This window comes from Penicillium longicatenatum (genome assembly GCF_028827895.1).
Source record: "Penicillium longicatenatum strain IBT 33135 chromosome Unknown contig_4_segment0_segment0, whole genome shotgun sequence".
NCBI lineage: Eukaryota > Fungi > Ascomycota > Eurotiomycetes > Eurotiales > Aspergillaceae > Penicillium > Penicillium longicatenatum.
In genome coordinates, this window is record NW_026643122.1 from 2,682,244 (window position 1) to 2,695,945 (window position 13,702).

The 13,702-nt window shown below is 47.4% G+C and overlaps 7 protein-coding genes across 7 annotated transcripts; 3 read left to right on the top strand and 4 right to left on the bottom strand.

Moving 5' to 3' along the window:
• Positions 1-364: 364 nt before the first annotated feature.
• Positions 365-1,532, top strand: N7484_007815 (Zn(II)2Cys6 transcription factor domain-containing protein; the record flags this gene model as incomplete). Its single annotated transcript, XM_057118202.1, has 2 exons — positions 365-407; positions 466-1,532. 2 exons carry the CDS (start codon positions 365-367, stop codon positions 1,530-1,532), a joined length of 1,110 nt encoding a protein of 369 aa, XP_056971237.1.
• Positions 1,533-1,616: 84 nt separating this feature from the next.
• N7484_007816 (TPR domain protein) lies at positions 1,617-3,347 on the bottom strand (the record flags this gene model as incomplete). Its single annotated transcript, XM_057118203.1, has 1 exon — positions 1,617-3,347. The coding sequence occupies one exon, from the start codon at positions 3,345-3,347 to the stop codon at positions 1,617-1,619; it is 1,731 nt and encodes a 576-aa protein (XP_056971238.1).
• Positions 3,348-3,698: 351 nt separating this feature from the next.
• N7484_007817 (uncharacterized protein) lies at positions 3,699-5,732 on the bottom strand (the record flags this gene model as incomplete). Its single annotated transcript, XM_057118204.1, has 9 exons — positions 3,699-4,014; positions 4,074-4,313; positions 4,364-4,592; positions 4,654-4,721; positions 4,776-4,869; positions 4,917-5,004; positions 5,055-5,219; positions 5,279-5,380; positions 5,433-5,732. 9 exons carry the CDS (start codon positions 5,730-5,732, stop codon positions 3,699-3,701), a joined length of 1,602 nt encoding a protein of 533 aa, XP_056971239.1.
• A 600-nt stretch (positions 5,733-6,332) lies between these two features.
• On the top strand, positions 6,333-7,652 carry N7484_007818 (uncharacterized protein; the record flags this gene model as incomplete). Its single annotated transcript, XM_057118205.1, has 4 exons — positions 6,333-6,420; positions 6,515-6,616; positions 6,673-6,833; positions 6,891-7,652. The coding sequence occupies 4 exons, from the start codon at positions 6,333-6,335 to the stop codon at positions 7,650-7,652; spliced, it is 1,113 nt and encodes a 370-aa protein (XP_056971240.1).
• Positions 7,653-8,003: 351 nt separating this feature from the next.
• N7484_007819 (MFS transporter) lies at positions 8,004-9,660 on the bottom strand (the record flags this gene model as incomplete). Its single annotated transcript, XM_057118206.1, has 2 exons — positions 8,004-8,439; positions 8,489-9,660. The coding sequence occupies 2 exons, from the start codon at positions 9,658-9,660 to the stop codon at positions 8,004-8,006; spliced, it is 1,608 nt and encodes a 535-aa protein (XP_056971241.1).
• A 748-nt stretch (positions 9,661-10,408) lies between these two features.
• On the bottom strand, positions 10,409-10,753 carry N7484_007820 (uncharacterized protein; the record flags this gene model as incomplete). The annotated part of the gene is made up of 2 exons (XM_057118207.1): positions 10,409-10,689; positions 10,732-10,753. The coding sequence occupies 2 exons, from the start codon at positions 10,751-10,753 to the stop codon at positions 10,409-10,411; spliced, it is 303 nt and encodes a 100-aa protein (XP_056971242.1).
• Positions 10,754-11,878: 1,125 nt separating this feature from the next.
• Positions 11,879-12,948, top strand: N7484_007821 (S1/P1 nuclease; the record flags this gene model as incomplete). Its single annotated transcript, XM_057118208.1, has 2 exons — positions 11,879-12,009; positions 12,060-12,948. 2 exons carry the CDS (start codon positions 11,879-11,881, stop codon positions 12,946-12,948), a joined length of 1,020 nt encoding a protein of 339 aa, XP_056971243.1.
• Positions 12,949-13,702: the final 754 nt, after the last annotated feature.

A 13,702-nucleotide genomic window follows, 5' to 3' on the forward strand; every position in this document is an offset into this window, starting at 1 on the left:
AGATAATTAGTTCCAAAATATCACCACTTTAAAGCGGAAATACGTGGATGTTGCAACTAAGTCTACAAGTTACCGACACGACAATATCAAGCCATATCAACAATTGCATTGAACGTATGCCAAGAGAACTTGGATTGTCCCATGGTAGAGATGATTTCATCTCTTCATTACAGATTTTCATGTGTATAAATTCGAACGAAAAATCGATGCGCTGATGCATCTGCTCAAGAGGCTTCTCTCGCCCGCTGTATGACCCCGCTCAGTTGACGCCATGTCAGCACAGGATGGCCAATATTGGAGCCCGCAACTAGTGACACATTACCGTTGTCTAGCTTGCTAGGTTGTCCGAATACCACTGTCAAATATGAATAGGATTCGACAGGAGCGCAAGTCCTGTGAAGCTTGTCGTAAGTGAGCCTTTTTACCTAAGGATCGTACCTCGTGTGAGTAGCTAACACCGAACAGGGACTCGGAAGCTCCGATGTTCAGGTGAAAAGAGTGGTTGTTCACGCTGTCGGGGGCTGGCATTGCCCTGTAACTTCAAGGATAAAGGTCTTCCTGGAAGACCAAGAAAGCTTGTACGACCAGAGCAACGAGAGGAGGCACAGATACCGAGCAGAGAAGAGCGCACAGGATCGTCCGGTTCCTCACAGTTCTCGCCTGCCTATTCTCAGTCACCGTTTATTACTCAGGGGACATGTGATTCACTCATGGCAGCCGGCCAGCTTGACCCATTGCCATTTGAACTATCCAATATTTGCGGCTTCGATTCCTTTCAGTATGGGAGCACCGGAATCTGTTCTTCGCCTACCGAACCTTGGCAAGCATTATGCGACAATGGACACCGGGACCTTGAGCTACCATCAAAAGCCATGGACTCCTATATCTCGCCAGTTTCATTCTCGCAGTCTTGCAAATGTGACGAAGAAGTCTCCGATACAGTCCGGAATCTAAGCCAAGCAAGCATGTCAAATGATGTCCTCCAAGTTCTTCGCATGGGAGTATCTCTCGCAGAAAGACTACTCATTTGTCCACTCTGCTACGATATCTCGAAGCCCCCTCGAGTAACAGTGCAGAATGTGCTCCTCATTGGCCAACTCATGTTAGGAATAACCTCCACTTACCAAAATTACATAAAATGGCTGTATAAACATTGCACCGAGCTCGACGCCAAAAAGGAGAGCGAGCTAGTCTATCTCGACTCCGGACTCGGATTTCCCTCTGAACTTTCATTACAACTCAGCGGTGCCAAATTCCGCGGTCTGGTTATGCACGGACTGCGGAAGGATGGCGAACGACTTTCTGCCTTGGGAAAAGCATTCGCGCAGCGGCAGCGTAATAGACACATGGCTGGTCATGAGGCTTGTCCTGACCTTGGGGGACAATGTCGGAAAAAGGAATACTTTGGGGCTGATCATGACCCGCTGGATCTTTGTCCCTTGGATCCTGCGGCGCGAAGATTGGTGCCTTGTTTTCGGATTGTTGATGAGGTTCGGGGAATGATCCAGCAGGTTGAAGAAGCCCTTACATGATACCCTTATGCTCAGTTATTGTTCAGCACGTCTCAACTGGAAGAGTCAGATAAGAGCACGAGAACCTGGCATATAATCATTAATTTATCTATTACTATGGCAACCATTTGCCTTGGACTTCCCACAAGAAGGAATATTCCCAAGTCTACAAAAGCACGAAGATGTGATCACAACATCTGCCTCCACCAAAGCAAGCGAAAGTTGCTTTTTGATTATATTCGCCTCAGCATGGCGCTCCAGAATCTGAAGACACTCATGGTACCCATGAAGCGCCCAAACATTATTCGGATGTTGATGCGCTCGCTTGGGGGTCGGGATAAGGCCCAAGTCCTCTGCGTAGGCCCGCGCAGCCTGTTCCACCATCCCCTGTTCCAAAGAAAGGGCAGCATACGCATGCCGAGCCGGAAGCATCCACCCCCACGGCTCAGCGAAGGGCAATTCGTCTTCAAGGATTACAGCGTCTCGTAATCGGGCAAATGCAGTCTCGTAATTTCCACGTCGATACTCGATCTCACCATCCAGCATTGCAGATGCTACCTTGAGAATATCGACGATCTTATTAGGAAAGTCGAGACGTGTAGGCGGGACGAGTGTCGATGCGAGTTTGAAGAGCTCACGCTCTTTATCAGCCTCCTTCAGTTCAAAAGTAGCCGCATGCGCGATCGCTTTTCCATAGTGTCTCATCACATTTGTAACGCAGTATAGCTCTTTGTCTTCGAGTGGATCGAGCTTTTTTAAGTCATCCCACATGCCAAAGCGAATCAGAACATGGACTCTGACAGCCTTGAAAAATTCCATCCAGTTTGCTAGGGCAGGTGTCTCCACCCGAAGAATCTCTTCAGTAATAGTCCTTTCCATCCTTTCGGTCGCTGATAACGCTGCCTTGGATTTCCCACCCAACATCGCAGCGTAAACAAGAGAGTGGTAATCATGTAGCCGATAGTAGCTGTAGAATGTCAAACCACCATTCTGCTGGAAGAACTTGTCATCTGCAATAGTGGCTTTTAGATTGTACTCGACGGCGCGTTGATAGTCGCCGACTAGAACATCAATGTGCGCAGGCATGTGGAAAGTATGCCCGGTGTCAGGAAATATTTCGCGGATCATCTCTGCAGCAGGCAGAGCCATTTCAGGGGTCGCTGACATTTCCATCAGGTGAATATACATGTGCGCAGGGCCTGGATGAAGTTCCACACCTGGCATCTTAAGAGCACGATCAAGCAGGTCTTTCACTTCAAACACGGGGGATGATGCGATCGGAAGCCCCGTCGACGCGTCGTATAATTTCCGGGGGGCGCAATTCATCAATGCATCAGCGAACAGAGTGATGATGTCAAAGTCTTCGCGACCGAATTGGAAATATACTTGTCGCATCGAGTCGGCGTATGCTTTGTTATAAGCGAGCAGATCCCCTTTTGGATCATCGTTGGGATATCTCTTCGCAAGAGCTTTGATGAGTGCCTGTTCCCAAGACGATGCGCTACTAGCGCGGGTCAATGACTCTCGAGAAAATATATGGCACTGTTTTATTGCATTGACGCGATCCTTTTCGTCGAACAATGCCCATGTTTTGTTGTAATTTGAGCCTGAGCAGAAAGACAGTCCCCAGTAGGCCATTGCGCAATTTGGGTCGTGTGCGATGACCTGTTTGTAGCAGGTGATTGCTTCATCGTGGTTAAAGCAATATGTCCAGACGAGGGCTCGGTCAAACCATATTTGGGCTTCTTGAGAATTGGTGGTGACTTTCCGACCGAATTTTCCTAGGCTGAAGTAGGGGTCGCTTGAAGGTCTTGCCGGTTGGTCACGGCAGTCCATGGTTGAGCTTATGAGCTTATGAGCCAAGTACCAAAAGCGATCTCTAAAAGCCCCTATTGCTAGATTGAAGGGACTGTTTTGATATGAGGTCACATGAACGGTCCCACCTGAGGGGAATGTATGGAGTCGGAGGGTTTCTTAGCGCCAGGAAATTGCGCCATTCTGATACGACCCTCGGACCTTTTCTGTAGAAACCACCGAGATGCATCGGAGTTGGGGTAATTCAAAACTAGCAATCTCTTAACACCGCTATCTCCGTACTTGTCCGTTATTCTAGATCTTCCATGGAGGGCCGAATCTAGGTCGACCCTTAATCTCAACGCATACGTTCTGTCAGTCTAGCCCTGGAGTTTAACGATTCTTCAAATCGTTATCCACAACATCTTCCAAAATAATCTCGCATCTTCTTTCCGCCGCAATTTTAGCCAGCTTCAGCCGCCTTGTATCGCGTTCTGTGTCCCAAGTCACCCACCACGTCACCAGCGTCAAGATAGCACAAAGACCCACAAGCCCCATAGCCACAGAGAAGGGAACCGTGTAATGAGGACCGTACTTGCTATTGAATAATTGCGGACCGATCGCACCGCCAATCTGGCCGTAGCTGTTGACAAATCCAATAGAGAACGCGGAGCCAGTGGATCGGGAGGTGGTCTGAACTCGCCATGGCCTGCTGCCATGTCAGTTGTCATAAATCAGCAGCAGAAGCAGGGGGCGTGAGCAACGTACCACATGACAGGGTACCACCCTGCAGTCAAAGCATTCCCGATCAGTGTCACGGCATATATTGCACCGTGGCTTGGGTAGGCCACGAAAACTCCATAGCAGATTATGATGATGAGAAGAAATGCAAGTGGGTATAGCGGTCGGGCAATCCGGCTGCGATCTGCTGTGATTCCTGTTGCAGCGATGAAGAGGAGACCGCAGACAGTGATGGGGATGTTGAGGAGTTGGGCTGTAGCAATGCTCCTGAGAGTGTGTTAGCTTTGGTCGTAGAAATCTTTTTTTAGGAGACTTGCGTGTAGCCAAGGTCGGCGATCACTGTTGACTGATAGAAGGTGACGCCATTTGTTCCCACTGTAAAGGTAGCCCAGATGAGTGTAAACAGCCACAATCTGACATCTTTCAGAGAGTCTATCACTTCACGGAAATTGAAGTTCTGCTCATTCGCACGAGGGGAGTTAGATGGTAGTCGCGCCTGGATAAATTTCTTCTCCCTCTCGGTCAACCATTTCGCAGTCTCTGGGACTGTATCGCATTTTCATGAATTAGTATGCTGCGTTGGTGGTCTCCAAGAGTTGGCACGTACAGTCTGGGAGTAGGAACCAGATGACAACACCGAAAAGGACGGTCGCGATGCCCTCCGTGAGGAACAACCTAGAAACAATTGTAATCAGCATAAATGCAAGAAGATTAGATTTGGTATAGTACCATTGCCATCCGGAAAGGCCTCCTGCGCCAGAGACCGTGTCAAAGGCGTAGGCGAGAAGACCACTGAAGATTCCCGACACATTTCCACAAATATCTACCACATGTCAGTATCCTCGCTCGCGGGAAGTTTTTGGGCCTTACAAAAGTAAAGTAATCGTAAAGACATCTCGTCCGGGCGATACCAGTAAGTCATCTGAAGAATCACACCAGGGAACTGTCCAGCTTCGGCCTATCTCTCTGTTAGCTACCTTGAGTTCAAGTATTTGGAGACAAGCTAACCAAGCCGAGCAGGAACCGCGTGGTGAACAAACCCCCTTTATTCTTCACGGCAGCATTGCACATAAGAGCCACACCCCAGCTCACCATGATCCTCGACTGCCACTTGGAAGGTGAAAATCTTTTGAGCAACAAGTTCGACGGTGCTTCGAGAACAATATATGGGATCTGACAGGCAATGCTCAGTCCAAGACACAACACCTGGATAAGCGTTGTTTTCATCTTACATAGTAAAGAACTGTCACCAGATTGTACTCATTGGATGTAATTCCGAGTTGTGTCATGATATTTTGATCCGTTCCCTTATTCATGATTCGAGCATTGGACGCCTGCATGCTTTGATTAGACCGCATCCTTTTTTCGAAATAACTGCATACGCACATTATTGCTGTCCAAATTTTTGAACATGAAGATAAGTGAGCAAAGCGTCATCAAGCGCCAATCGATTTTGCGTAACAACTTTTTTTCTTCTTCCGCCGTGAGCAATGTTCTGCCGCTCATCAATTCCGAATCGTAGCCATCGATGCTTTCCAGGCTCAATGATGATTCGGCGAGCTCCTCACCGCGACGTACAAAATGAAGTTCATGGGAAACATCGCTCTCACCGGTGAATGCAATATCAGCAGTCTTGGTACTGACCAATTCCTTGGATGCAACCCGCTCAATCGCTTTGTCCGTCATAGTTGTCAAGATGATAGCTTGAAGCTTTGCCGATGACACTACTAGAACCCGAGCGGCGATTGTTACATTTGAACAGCTCACAAACCTTCCGAAGTCTTCCAGAAGCTCAAATTACACTTGAGTTTCAAGTATCATATGATTATACCATGAAAGACGAATATTGCAAATACTATGGCCTAGACCACAATGTCTTATCACTGGTGAAGTCTATCGTAGATTATCCTATGAAAGACTCAGCTATTTTGCTAGGCTCTAATTAAGTTTGCGCAGGGGTCGCGTACAAAAGTCCTAATCACGCAAACGGAGGATAACATGGTGATATGTAGAGCAAAGAGTGGAGATCCACATGGACATGAGCCAACGCGCTTTGCACATCAAGCATTAATTCTGCGGGGTATTTCTAGAATGAAACAAAATTGTCGGTTAGCTTCAAGTCAAGAATACTACCGTCTGTCAATGGTCACCCAACTGCGATTCCAGAAGAGCTGAGACCTGGATAAAGCCTTCATCTCCCAGATCGACCCATTCCAACGTAACCCGTCTCTCCACTACAGATTATCTCAGTCAACTCTTCCTCAGTATATTGGTTTGTATTTTGCCATGGCAGCTTTGACTCAAACACTAGCCCCAGCTCATGGAGGTCGTGATATCCCCACATACCACCAGATCCCAGAGACTTCTTTTGACCGTACGCTTATACACTATCCCTTCATCCGTAGCACGATAAGATACAAATCGGCATAGCTAACATACGAATAATTTGTGGCTAATATGGTATGTAGTGGACTGGGCGGACCTCGCTACCTTGGATCTGTCTAAGTTCGACCAACCCGGTGGCAAGGAGGAATTGGCCAAACAGCTATTCGACGCTATCCAAAGTATAGGTAGAACATTCCCCATCTCGATTTCCTTTCGCTGCTTTAACATATGCATACTTCAGGCTTCTTCTACATCATCAACTTCGGCCTCTCGCAGGAAGATGTCGATCGCCAATTCTCTATCGGCAAGGAGTTCTTCAACCTCCCACTTGAAGAGAAGCTCAAGTATCGGGCCGAGCTTGAAAAAGGGGGTTATAACGGGTACAAGCCAATGGGTCTCAGAGTCAGCCTTCACTACATGTTATCATATTATGCAACCATCATCTAATGTGCAGCACAGGAAATCAGTCCAGGTATTTTCGATAAGACCGAAATCTATAACATCCCAAAATTCATCCCGGCCCTTGAGCGCCCGCAGCCCGACATCGTGAACCACAATCGACCGATTATTGAAACCTTCGCGCGCCACATCCACAACGAAATCGTTCGCAAACTCCTCACACTCTTCGCCATCATCCTCGAACTACCGGAGGACTATTTCCTGAAAGTGCATCGCTATGACGAGAAAAGTGACTGTCACTTACGCTACATGAAATACCTTCGCCGCTCCGAAGAAGAAAACGAAAAAGCCGCGGGAATTTGGTCCAAAGGCCACACCGATTTCGGCAGCCTGACTTTACTCTTTCGCCAGCCGGTCGCCGCGCTGCAGGTTCGTACTCCGGAGGGCGAGTGGAAATGGGTGAAGCCGTATCCGGGTAGCATCACCGTGAATCTTGCCGATTCGCTTCAGTTCCTCACCAATGGCTTTCTCAAGAGCAGTATTCACCGTGTTGTTGCGCCGCCGCCAGATCAGAGGGATGTAGACCGCTTAGGTGTTTTGTATTTTGTGCGGCCAGAGGATGATCTTGAGCTACGGCCAGTTGTGAGTGAAGTTCTACGTCGATTGGGGTTTGATCAGACAACTGATAATAGTGCTGTTGGGATCACTGCTGGGGAGTGGGTGAAGGCTAGAGTGGCTAAAGGGGTTGACAAGGGATTGGCACGGAGTGAGATTGGCGATCAGCCTATTATTGGTGATGTTGTAGCTAAATATTATGATTAGCATGTGTTCTGATCAATTTATCTATTCATCAAAGTAACACGTTGCTGGCAGTCAAAAGTAAATTCCGATAAAAAGAATTGCATTGACGGGGAATCGAACCCCGCTCTGCCGCTAACCGTGGAATGGAAGGCGGCAATCATAACCACTAGACCATCAATGCCAGTGCTTATATAACGTAACAATTCAATAGTAAATATATGGAGAAAATTAAAACTATTAGAATTCATCCATCAAATTTCCTTCAATGCAGTATAATGTACACTCGTCTGGATATGTGGGATATTCTAGAAGTCTTCTTGTCTATTCAAAAAGTTTTAATGAGTTAAATGACACATGTTTCCAGTCTATCTTCTACTTTTCTTCTCCCCCTTCATTTACACCTTCATCTTGACTAGATATAGACGTTGGGCTCTGAACGCCTTGATTTTGCGGGTTACTCTCCAAATCCGCCTTTTGCTGTCGAGCCGGAGACGTCGGAGCAAACTTGCTTTTGATCCTGATTTGTTTTCCATACCTGTAAAAGAGGAATGGAACCACAGCCAGTAATGCAGCCACGCCGCCGATCAAGCTACCCCCGCCTCCTACACCCAGTGCAGCAAACATCTGGCTCGTGAAAAGAGGCGCGGCTGCACCGCAGGCTGATCGCGCGATTGTGTTTGCTGCAATTGCAGAGGCAGCATACATCAAGTAGACATCCACAAGGTAATTCAAATATGCAACGAACAGAAGCAGCATGAAAGTGGAGAGAAAACACCCAGCGATCGTGGGAACAATCCAATGAATGGAGCTTTTGCGAGTCAGCATTCCTGTATCCCATCGGAATGTGAAGTACTTACTTATATTCGGCCGTCCACGCAAACCAGAACATCGAAATTGCAAATCCAATCCCTCCAATCATCGCAAGTGGCAATCGGTCTTCTGGTGTCGCATCTTCCATCTTCCTCTCGCCTCGATTGATTTTCCGTTGACGCATCTGTGTGTCAATCAAAACAATACAACCGCCTAACAAGGCACCAACGATAGTGCCAACCAAAGGCAACTCGCCGACGCCCGAGTTCCACCCACGCTTCTCCTGGAATACAATGGGATAGATAGTGAAGAGCATGTACAGCAAAGTGTACACGACGGCCATATAAATCGCACACAGCAAGGAAATAGGATCGAAAAGAATAATCCACGGTCGCGTCAGAGCAACTTTATAAATCCCGAGAAGTGTTCGATCACTATCCTCAACAGAAGCCCTCACATTCTCATACCCTGCTATCTTCGCCTTTCGAATCCGTTTGGCCTTGGTGTAAAGAATAATCGGCGCATAGGTCTCCGGAATGGTCAACATTATGATAGCAGTCGCACCACCAAGCCAAAGAAGCACATAGAAGCTCCACCGCCAATCCTCTTTCAGCTCAAGAAACCCCGCTACAACAGGCCCAAGGGCTGGACCAATCCACACCATAGCAGAGAACCCAGCCATAGCATTGGCACGCTGAAGTGGATTCCACAGATCAGCGAGAAGACCGGGACAATTACTCAGTGGCGCTGAAACAAACGTTCCAGTCAGGAACCGGCCCACCAAGAGAGCCCCAAGGTTCGGCGCGAAAGCACACAAGAAGTTGAATGCAATGTAGAACGAGAAAGTGATATAGAAAATCCATCTCCGACCGTAGAACTCGCTCAGTGGGGCGAATAGTAACGGGCCAGCGCAGTATCCTAGCAGAAAGACAGTGATCGTCAAACCAGCAACTTCGGTAGATATATTGAAGTGTTGGGAGATGGACTCGAAGCACCCGCTCGGCGAACTTGAGGCAAAAGTTGCATTCACAACTAGTAACACGGCGCTCATAGTAATGGTCGCACGGCGTGCAATGGACCAATTACGCGGGTTTTCAATATCACCTTCTGCAAAGTCGACGTAGCCATTTTCGTTTAGGTAAGGGGTTTCATCGGAGATTTGTGTAGTTCGGTACGGTTTGTTCACGGCGTGGGACAAGACACGCACTATTGCCGCCATCTTGTGTTGAAGAGATGGCAGTCGCACAGGTTGAAGTTCTATGAGAAAACATAATTGAAATTCGGCCTCGACATATCAATTGTCGACATGACGATTCATCCGATCCCATGACATAATTTTCCGTCAGCTTGATTTGCCAATCCGGTGTTGGCCACAAGTCCGGGATTATCTCCGTCCCATGTTGGGGTCTGGGTGACCGTGCGGGGGTGCCGAATAGCCGAAGATTAGCAATCAACCTAAGCTTTGAGCATTGTCACTGGAGCCAATCTTGAATCATCCCCGAGTTCCTAAGGTTGCCGATATCTTCACGCCGTGAATCATGCTTTTTAATTCTCCGTATGTCAAAAGGATAGCCTCTTTCGTTCACATAGTTGATCGAGTCCATCAGGTACTTCGAATTCTGGTGGAAGGATTATTTTCCGGTGCACATGAGAGAACGAATTTGCGATAAGACATGTCAATTTATCCTTGTTGCTTGGGTCGATGCACATGTGCATCCATGGGCGCGTGGATGTGGTGATTGAGATTGAGACCCTGATTTGGCCATACATTAAACAGGGTCTGAGCTACGTAAAGTGGATCCATACATTGTCCGGTTCAGTTACAGTATAAATTTGCGGTAGTTTAGTTACCAAATTTCATGAATACGCATTTCAATTGGTTATCCAAAGAGAAAATGACGGTCACTACATATGAGAACTGTAATCTACAAACAGATACCGGCCTTCCCCCTCCCCCCCCGGTTGATCTATGGAGACATGTTGTTCGCCAAATCTTCACGCTCTTCACCCTCATTAGCAGCACCTAGCACCTGGATAGTAGAGAACTCGATCACTTGTAAAGCCTCTGACTTAATAGCATTTGAATTGAGGAAACGGCCCTTGTTTACAAGTCTCAATGGTAGTCTTAATTGCCCATCCTGATACCTATTGCGCGGGAACTGGCCATCACCCGTGGAACCGTGGACTCGTGGACTCGTGGACTCAATGAGATCATGCCCACAACGAAGATCCGCGAGCCCAGTTTTTACTGGAAGCATAAGCTTGCTTGAGTAATTGCCCAAATATTTACCTAATATTCCAAAGCACTGCATGTTGACCTTCGTGATATTATATCTCTGTGGTCTCGAATTGACTGTATATATATCCCGCGTTTAACTCAACTTTAAATTTGGATTTAGATTCCCGGAAGTTACATATGGACGGTACACGTGAAGCCATGCAGATAATCAGTCGGTATCATTTTAAAGCACTTTAGGGGTTCGATCTAGAGATTTTTTATTGTCAAGTGCTTGCTGTGATATTTTCAACGTCCACTTCTTTCATTGGTTGAAGCCCTGGAGCCGACGGGATCCCGACGGAAGGTTGTTCGCAAGCGATCATTGCCAAGACCTAAAGGAACAAATCCCAAGTACGAAGTAACTAAAAGCTAATCTCGCCCGCTTCCTTGCCCCAGATAAAGGATTGATTTGATCTCGCATTGTATTTGAGCTTTTATCCTGCACAATCTGAACCCTGGGACCCTGCCCCACCCGCCCGCAATGTGGATATTTGGCAAGTTTACCACTTGAAATGCTGGGGACAATATATACAATTGGGCTACCCACACAGACCGGAAGTTGAACTATCTGCAGGAACATCTTGATGTTGATACACACGTTTCCTCATATTGTCCGTTGAATGGCCATCCCTGGAAGCCAAGACAGTGCAACCCCTCGTATAACGGCTGAACCTTTATTTTAACCCACGGGTGAGATTGTGCAGAGGCCAGAGATGATCCCCACGTGTATCTTATCGACTTTCTTCATGGACCTTAATTTATTGTATTCACTGAGAGTGGCGCTCCAAATTCATTTGCAGCACCTGAAAACCGGTGGGAGTCCGGTGCCCTGCAGCGCCGATCCCGCCAAGGGTCATTAGCCAGTGCTGCCGACCAGTCAAATATTCTTATCGCCACACTCACAGGGCCCATGAAACCACCACTATCCTGCTGCAACATTGCTTCGGCGAATCACTTTGCGTGGTTCAAGCTCAGTATTGACTAGTGTTCCTCCAATGATCGAATCTGGGCACTGATACGAGTGCAGAAGAGTCACCGTCACAAGACTATATAAATACACCGCCAGTCCCCATGTGTCTTCAAACTCTTCTCAACGCAAGAGAATAAGCTTGTCGCATTCTAATCTAATTAGCATACTGTGCAGCCCGGACTCTTGATCATGGCGTCTTTGTCCAAAATCGCTATCGTCACCTGTGGACTCTTGAATGGGGCAAACGCATGGGGCTCACTAGGACATGCAACAGTCGCCTATGTTGCGCAGAATTATCTGTCTGCTGACACAGCAACATGGTGAGTTCCTGATCAGCTGAGTCCTTTCATATCAAACTAACAGCACCCAGGGCCCAAGGTGTCCTCGGCGACACATCCACCTCATACTTGGCCAACATAGCTTCGTGGGCTGACTCATACCGCGCAACTAGCGCAGGCAAATGGTCCGCACCATTTCACTTCATCGATGCAGAGGACAATCCTCCAACAGACTGCAACGTGGACTATGACCGCGATTGCGGAGACTCCGGATGCTCAATCTCGGCTATCGCTAATTACACACAACGTGTCGGTGATGATCGCCTCTCATCCGCCCACATTGAAGAGGCGCTGAAATTCCTCGTTCACATCATCGGTGATCTAACTCAGCCTCTGCACGACGAGGCATACGAAGTCGGTGGCAATGATATTGCTGTCACCTTCAATGGCTATAGTGATAATCTCCATTCGGATTGGGATACATACATGCCCGAGCAGTTGATTGGTGGTTATGCGTTGACTGATGCTCAGTCGTGGGCCAACACTCTAATCGACGAAATTACCTCGGGAACCTACAAATCCGAAGCCGCAAGCTGGATTGAGGGTGACACAATTAGCGATGTTGTTACAACTGCTACACGATGGGCATCGGATGCCAATGCTTACGTGTGCACTGTTGTTATGCCGGATGGAGCTGCTGCGTTGCAGACCGGGGATCTGTATCCGACTTATTATAATTCTGCGATCGGTACTATCGAGTTGCAGATTGCCAAGGGAGGCTACCGTCTTGGAAACTGGCTTAACTTGATCTACCATACCACGGTCGCGAAACGTGATGTTGAAACCTTGGTTGAGAGGGATGCCGCGCCGGTGGGTCGCGATTTTCTGCCACCGTCTCGTCCGCTGAGCCGGGCGAAGATAGCTAGAGCTGCTATGGAAGGATCCTGCTGCAATTCAGGGAAGCGAGACCATGCACACTAATGTGATTGTGTCATTGGCACCTTGAACTCCTTGCGGAATCTTTGAGATTTGTTGCAGTCGGTGGTTGAGACGAAGACGAACGAAATTGACACGAGGCACGAAGTTACGGTTGATCTGATGTAGTAGAACTCATTACCTTTCAATGGTGAGCAAATTCTTATTTTAAGAAAAATGAAAAAATATTTTCCATCAGGCATTGGTGATAATTGTCTCATAGCCCGAAGGCTCTGAAGTAGCAAATACGTTAAGATGCAAACATCTCTTGGAAAAATAACTCCGATAGGGGGAATCGAACCCCCGGCTGTCGTGTGAGAGACGACGATGTTAGCCACTACACCATATCGGATTTTGGATACAAGTTGACTTGAAATAATCATATATGAACCTTAAATGCCATAGTGAACATCCCTGTTTAGTTGAACACCCCACTAACTACATCTGAGGTAGTGCAGTAATTGTAACTTAGCAGCAACTTTATCAAACACATACCCAGATCTCTACTTACTCTCATTTAGCTAACTGCAATGCGAAGGTGATTGAAAAGTGATACCCACAGCGCCTTTTCTGGTCTTTATTTCGGCTCGAAAGAAGCGTTATGTATCACATGTTCACTTTAATTGGGGAGTACAGTAGAGATGGAGGGTCTGCTTACATAATACTTGACATACTTAGCTGTTCTGTTTAAATTACTGCGCTACTTTGGATGCGGTAAGGGAGGGTGTTCAAGTAGAGGAATACATGAAGATTCGCTCTA